General features: G+C 35.2%; 2 protein-coding genes across 4 annotated transcripts; both read left to right on the forward strand.

Moving 5' to 3' along the window:
* The first annotated feature begins 21 nt into the window (after positions 1–21).
* On the forward strand, positions 22–2668 carry Gen (XPG-like endonuclease). 3 transcript variants are annotated; one of them, XM_018020089.2, is made up of 6 exons: positions 22–199; positions 277–553; positions 627–913; positions 966–1127; positions 1211–1376; positions 1453–2668. In XM_018020089.2, exons 1-6 carry the CDS (start codon positions 42–44, stop codon positions 2569–2571), a joined length of 2169 nt encoding a protein of 722 aa, XP_017875578.1. In that variant the 5' UTR covers positions 22–41; the 3' UTR covers positions 2572–2668. The 3 variants fall into 3 exon arrangements, with proteins under 3 accessions (XP_017875578.1, XP_026667183.1, XP_017875579.1); XM_026811382.1 differs by having other exon boundaries at positions 1313–1376; XM_018020090.2 differs by lacking the exon at positions 966–1127 and having other exon boundaries at positions 1313–1376.
* A 276-nt stretch (positions 2669–2944) lies between these two features.
* On the forward strand, positions 2945–5355 carry LOC108622294 (peritrophin-1). The gene is made up of 2 exons (XM_018020084.2): positions 2945–4583; positions 4913–5355. The coding sequence occupies exons 1-2, from the start codon at positions 4577–4579 to the stop codon at positions 5173–5175; spliced, it is 270 nt and encodes an 89-aa protein (XP_017875573.2). The 5' UTR covers positions 2945–4576; the 3' UTR covers positions 5176–5355.
* Positions 5356–7203: the final 1848 nt, after the last annotated feature.

Below are 7203 nucleotides of genomic sequence, written 5' to 3' on the forward strand. Positions count from 1 at the left end.
ACCATTCGCTACAGCGTTGTTTACAAATTTCAATTTTTAAAATGGGTGTAAAAGATCTCTGGAATATTGTATCGCCTTTGTGCGATAGAAAGCCATTGTTTGAGCTACAAGGGAAGACAATAGCCATCGATATAAGTTGTTGGATCGTGGATAGTCAAACTATCACTGATCCCTCCATGCAACCAAAAATGTACCTTAGGTTCGTATATTCCAATTGATACTATGTTCTACTTTTTCCCGGTATCTTAAGATAAATTAATTTAATGATCATTATAGGAATCTGTATTTTCGTACAGCCTTTCTCCTTATGCATGAAATATCACCAGTATTTGTGTTAGAAGGGAAAGCACCTACTTTGAAGCATAATACAATTGCAAAAAGAAATAATATTCGTAGTGGAAATCAGGAAAGAAATACTGTGCATAGAAGAGGGAGAACATATTTCAATAGGATTCTGAAAGAGTGTAAAGAAATGCTCGATTACATGGGGCTAGCATGCGTCCAAGGGCATGGAGAGGCGGAAGCAATGTGTGCTTATTTAAATGAAGATGGGGTAATATTCTATCCCTATCAATCATAGAAACTACGAGCTTGCCATATTTTTCACTGTAATGACATCTGTACAGCTTGTTGATGGATGCATAAGCCAGGACAGTGATTGTTTCTTATATGGAGCGAAGGTGGTTTATAGAAATTTTTGTACAAGTGCTCAAGGAAATCGTGGAGGTTCGGGTGGTGCAGTGGACGAATACAGTTTAGAAAAGATAGAAAGAGTGTTAGGTCTTGGAAGAAACAAAATGATAGCGTTAGCTCTGTTGTGCGGCTGTGATTACGATGAAGGATTAAATGGTATTGGCAAGGAAGCTGCTATGAAGTTCTTCAAACTTGTAGAAGACAAGAATGTTCTTGAACGGTAAGTTATAAATTCTATTCTGTTCTGCGTATTATATGATTTTCGTTTTTAGTTTAAAAAGTTGGAAAACAGATAAGACGTTAGATCTTGTAGAGAAAGAATTATCAAATCCAAATTTGTGCACATCTTGTGGTCATAGTGGGAAGGTGCAGAAGCACACGAAATCAGGTTGCATAGATTGTGGAACAGTTGTGAAATGCAATGACTCTTATAGGTATATTGTAAATCATTTGAGTTATTTTTATTTTACGAAGTACGTGAGTGTATGTAATATTTGCTACGACATATTTTTTTTAGAGAGAGAAGAGCATTATTATTAAATGAGATTGGTTTGCGAAAGAAGACACTTTTTGTTGAAGGTTTCCCAAACCAAGAATTAATAGATGAATTTCTTATTAGGAAAGACCCAGTGCCTACCAAAGTAGATATACAGTGGAAACAACCACAAATTAGTAAATTCATAGTAAGCAGACCTAAGATGCATTTGTTTCATACATCACTTCGAACATTTTGATTAAATTTAATTTGAATTTCTTTAGAAATTCATGGAGAAGCATTTGTCTTGGGAACCGCAGTACGCGTTCGAAAAAATATTTCCTCTTGCTACACGTTGGCAGGTCGTGCACTTGCCGAATATTTCTATTAGCCACCGTGTTTTAATGCCCGATTTGTTTGTACCTGATACGATAAAAAAAATTAGAAACATCAGGTGCGTTGCGAGTTACGAAATTATTTGGAATAATAATCATTACATAGTAGAAGAATTACGAGAACGCGTAGCGGCGAATGAAAAGAGCGACGACGATGACGACGTAGATGATCTGATCGAGTTAACGAGCATCGAACCGCAAGATGCTGTACAAAAATGTTATCCAGAGTTAGTCGAAGTATTTGAAAATGCGAAGAATGCTAAGAAACGAAAGACTAAGAAAAAAACGCGAAATGCCGAAGATAATGGTGAACGCAAAGCAGAAAAAAGACGTCAGAAGAAAAAGGAAAAAAATATTTTAGACGATGTTGAAAATAATAGGAAGATCGACGAATTCATATCGAAAAATCCTCCCGCGTCGTTAGAAGAGTCTTTTGAAAGTCTGACTATTTCACCGAAAAGATCTAAGAAAACAGGCTCACGAGAAGGTCAAAAAGGAAATAATAAAAAGAAACGCGGACCTCAGATTAATAAAGTATTACAATTGGAAAATATCAATTCGAGATGCAATGACACGCTAGATAGAATGTTTAATGAACTTTCCCCAGATGATTTTCTCACCGACAACGACGATCACGATTTAAACGTATCAGAAATAATCGACGATATATGCAGTAGAAAAGTTTTTCAATATAACGTTACGAAAGATGTGCAAACGTTTGCAGATGAGAAAGCTATATGTGGAGGAACCATTGAGAACGTAGAAACGATTAATCGAGATGTTAGTATTCAGGCGAAATCTGATCGGTACCAAGAAAATCAATCTTCTGGAGAGAAATCTGGATTCATTGACGAATTTGCCGATTTAAGCGAATCATATGTTCCGCTATATGAAAGAATTGCAACTCGCACCCGGAGTAAAGATTCGAGGAGAACGTCTAGAAAAACAAATCATAGATTTAGCTTTGGGTTTGAGGCCCTCATGAATGATACCGTTCCAGAAGTCTAATGTATTTCATAGAATCGATATTTACTATTCTTTTAAAATAATGCTTCTATGCTCTCCCTTATTTTATATTAGAGTGCTGATGCAATGAATTTTTATTTCGTGTATTTTTTATACTATTTTTAAATAAAAATATATTATTTAATAGCTTACTATAAGTAATTTGTAAAATATGTACATATCAATATATCTGTATTTTATCAGCACTTGATGCTTGATCTCATGCGGTGAATGTAAAATTTCAAAAAAATTAAGGGCTACATTGACTCTTGCCTCTAGAGAAATGGTTTTACTACATTCAATGGTCACTTTTCACTTTTACATTAATTGCATATTTTAAAAATATACATTTAATACGCTAATGTAAAGTAATTATTGTAAATAAATTGGTAACTGTAACTATGTTTTAAATTTTTATCAAAAAGTCGAATAAAGTTACAATTGTGCCTTTTACTCGTTTCTCTGTAAATCTGATGTACATCATATAGTAAACTAATTATTCTAACATTTGCGAAATCAGTCCTTTAAATCCATTATTAAAGAAATTATTCAAGTTTCAAATGTGTACAGGTATTTATGGACTTGTATACATTTCACAAGAGTATTTCGCAAGTATTTTCTTCAGAATCAACGCTTCAACAATCATTCATCATTGATTGATAACTTTTTAATCATCGAAGTTCTATTTGCAAAAGGATATTCGAAATATTTCACGTTTTGTAACAAAACGAGTATTTAAATTGTTGAAATTAATGGAAGAAGGAAAATTAATTTTTTATTAAACACGTTGATGTTATATGAAAAGCCAGTCCTAATCCAATTTTATTTCCTGTACGAATGATCCAGTTGGAGTTCTACCAGTGAGTCAACAGGTGGTTCCCCATGGATATAGATATTAGTATATTTAAATATATTATTTGCATTATATATATACATATATAGTCTCAAAAGTTTATATTATATTTCTATGCTGAATAAAGCTTCAGTTAAATGGAATAACTGATCTATTGATTGAACTAGGTTTTGTATCTAGTATCTACATCTACCAATCTTTTTGTTCGGATCAACGTAAAAAAAACAAAGACAGCAGGAACAGGAGAGTATTGATTGATTAGTTCTCTACTACTAGTACGGAATAAAAGGTCCACGTACTACGTAGTCGATTACTCTTTCTACATACGCGTCCCTTTTTTTAATAGTACTATTGATTGTCGTATTGCCTTTCATTTACCAATGCTGTCTTTTACCTTTTCAAATAGAGATTATTTTTGACGACCTACGAAAAATGGAATTGAAAATTTCGTTTCGTGTAAGCTGCTAGGCACAGTACCAAAACTGTGTCCCTAACTTAAAACACAGAGAAGTTTTTCTCTGCTTAAAATATACGTCGTCCCACAAATATTCATTGCCAGAGATTTTCCAAAGCTTTTTGGAGTTTTACATTCTCTCAATTGAAGCCAAAATATTTAATAAAATTTATATGCATAAAATAGATGAATTACGTATTACGTTAGGGTGATTGGAAATTATCTGCGGTTTTACACTACGTAATTTCTTGATACGCAAGTTCAAATCCATTATTTCTTTTTCAAGAATATGAAAGAAAAATTTTTTGAAGAAGAAATAATAAAATAATTGAACACGTGTCAAATTTTATGTAATGTTAGAATAATCCGTAGAAATTTAATATCAATCGGAAATTAGAAAGAGGAAATGGAGTTGGTTTACATTGATAAGATGCCGAGGTGACCAAGAACAAACAGAATGCTCATCTGGGATTAGATATGTGGAATTTAGTAATCCTCTGAAATATCTTGGCGTACATACGTGAAATATGTAGTTCATCGCCTACAATTTTATCTTGATGTAATAAAACTTATAAGCGATTGCAACACATGCCTGCTAAGAAAAGTGATATATAACGATCAATTGATTTCTTACCGATCACTGTGACCAGTGTAACGTGACGTTGAGGAACAGCAATTACGATAGCTTGTGACTAATTAAAATGAAAGGTACGTGTTTATATTAAAATACAATTTCAATGTTATTTCTTAAATGAATTATTACCCAGCTACCTATATTTAAATATTTTTCTTCATTGTAGTATATTTTCGGAATTACATATATATTTTATTTATTGTTAATGACACAATCAAATATTCACTATGTTTTATTTAATTATCAAACATTCATTATGAGCGAAGTTACTATTTTTGTGTTCACATTATTTTATTTAAATCGACTATCAGTTTTCTATTTTTCGAATACTTGAACTTATAATTAATGCATTCTCGCATTTTTCACGTTTTTAATCATCGAAAATCGTTTGTACGTTTTATAGTAATGTACGCAGTGGCATTCGCTACGATTTTGGTGGCATTAGTTTTCGCCACTCCACCGGAACCATGTCCGGCCCACAACGGAAGATATCCAATTATACTTCCGAATCCAGATGATCTCGCAACGTTCTACATTTGCGACGAAGGTAGACCTTTCTTGATGACATGTGCAAAAGGGCTACTCTTCAATTCCAAATTCAATGTTTGCGATTGGGCGACAAACGTGAAATTGCCAGAAAAATCAGAAGAGATCCTGAGACAATAATTAAATAATTTAAATCTGTTATAAACATAATTGTATCAATCTGTTGTAAAAATTGAGAATAACGTTCTCAAAATTTTAATTAAGTTCTACGAAAAAGTTGTTGAAGGTGTTTTACGACTTGTCAACGAATGTACTAATTCTTTGAAAAAAAATTATTTTGTACGCGTTAGCGAATAATTATTGAAAACCTTTGTAATATTTTTTATAAAGGTGTTATTTCGGTTGGTATGAAATAAAAGAAATACTTACTTATTAATTTTTCTACCTTTCTTGTTACCATTTTTAGTTGGAAGTGAGATTAGATAACAGAATGAGGCCATAAAATATGTAGCTATGGGTATTTTCTTATCAATTCCAAAGAATGAATACTTCATTGCTCTATTATTTAAAACTATACTAATGTCAATTTTATATTTTCATATTTAAATAAACATGAAATACTGACTCTCTGTGACATACTATTAATAAGTGAATAGAATATTAAAAATGGCAGTATTACATAAATTGATAATTAACACAGTCATTTCAAAATTAATAAATAAAACTGACTGAACATATGTAAAGAATTCATATTGGCACCCAAATGCGTCGATATATTTGCGTTTGCCGCTAGAGGGTTCGGAGCCTGCGAATGTCTGCAAACATTCGCGCAAGTGGTCGTATAGGCCCTTCTGTTCCTTTAAATAGCACTTCTGAAATTATAGCAATCGTCCCGCGTCTAAGGCACGGGCCTGTTAGTAGAGCCTTACTGATGAGTCCTCTAACAGGTTCTGGACGAAACGCGTTTACCACCATCTTACTTTACCTGACCATGTTTCCTTACCAACACCCTTTCTTCTCTTTCATTCCATCCTCTTTCAGCACGAGAATCATGGACAAAGGAAGAAAGGAAAAAAAGACGCCTCTTGTCGCCGCCCAAGATTCATCAATCCGCAGCTACCTCAGTATGGCCACGAAACGGAGGACATATACGCCCCGAGGAATCCAATCTTCCGACTGCCGAGACGAAACACCACCAAGTCTACCCCGATCAAATCGGGTGTGGCCAAAATAGTCTGGTAAAATCTCCTCGACGTGTGGTACTCTCATGGAATTCGAAGACCGAGAGCGCTCCAAGGTTTCCGAATGACAACTGAATGGCCATCCTAAGACAGCACAGCAGATTGAAACCAGCAGTCAACACGGCAGCAGCAGCAACAGCTCTTATAACAGAGGCCACCTTCCAACACTATGGCCTAGCCAAAAGGCGGCGACAGGGGCGGCAAACTTCAGAAGCAAAAAATAAAACCTGACCATCACCGTTTCCGTCTGAAACAAAGGGGAAGACACGGGGGGATCGTATGTAGTGAGGAGATTGGAAGAGAGTATGGGAGAGCCAGAGCAACTTCGGAAGTCCTTCATAAGGGAAGGCAAGAAAGAAGACGCAGTTTGAAGTCTTCGTGAGAGTCGTAAAGACAAAAATGGTCGCCTACGTAGGCATATACAGAGATGTCATAAAGATGACGAAAGACACAAGGGTCTATATGAATCAATACCGGTTTGTCCTCGAGAGTATGAGGTACGTTCGTGATGAAACAGACGGGAATGTCTGGAATTCAGAGTTTAGAGTCCCCTCCTCGAGCAGTGTGAGGCAGGTGGAGAGATACAGACGGATAAGTCTGGAAATCTGAATCGACGCGGCACAGGGCCGTCGTTAAGGATCATCGATGATCGTGAAGTGTTGTGCCAGTGCCTCCTTGGTCCTCTCCTACTACTGTGTTTCCCCCACCTTCTCCTACGTCTAAGGCAAGGACCTGCTGGGGATAGCCTTACTGATGAGTCCACCTGGCAGGTTCTGGACGAAACGTACACCCAAAGTTTTTGTACAATTAATTCACCATTAAAATATTTTATTATTATACATTTATACAGAATTTAATGATTCGATGATTTGCGGCGGATAATTGTAATAGTAAAAGAGGAAGGGATTGCGTGGAACGTGTCCTCAATCCATTGAAGTAATAAAGCTCCCCCGAAAGTTTCGCTTAC

Source organism: Ceratina calcarata, unplaced genomic scaffold (genome assembly GCF_001652005.2).
Source record: "Ceratina calcarata isolate Rehan_Ccalc_2016 unplaced genomic scaffold, ASM165200v1 scaffold213, whole genome shotgun sequence".
NCBI classification, from domain to species: domain Eukaryota; kingdom Metazoa; phylum Arthropoda; class Insecta; order Hymenoptera; family Apidae; genus Ceratina; species Ceratina calcarata.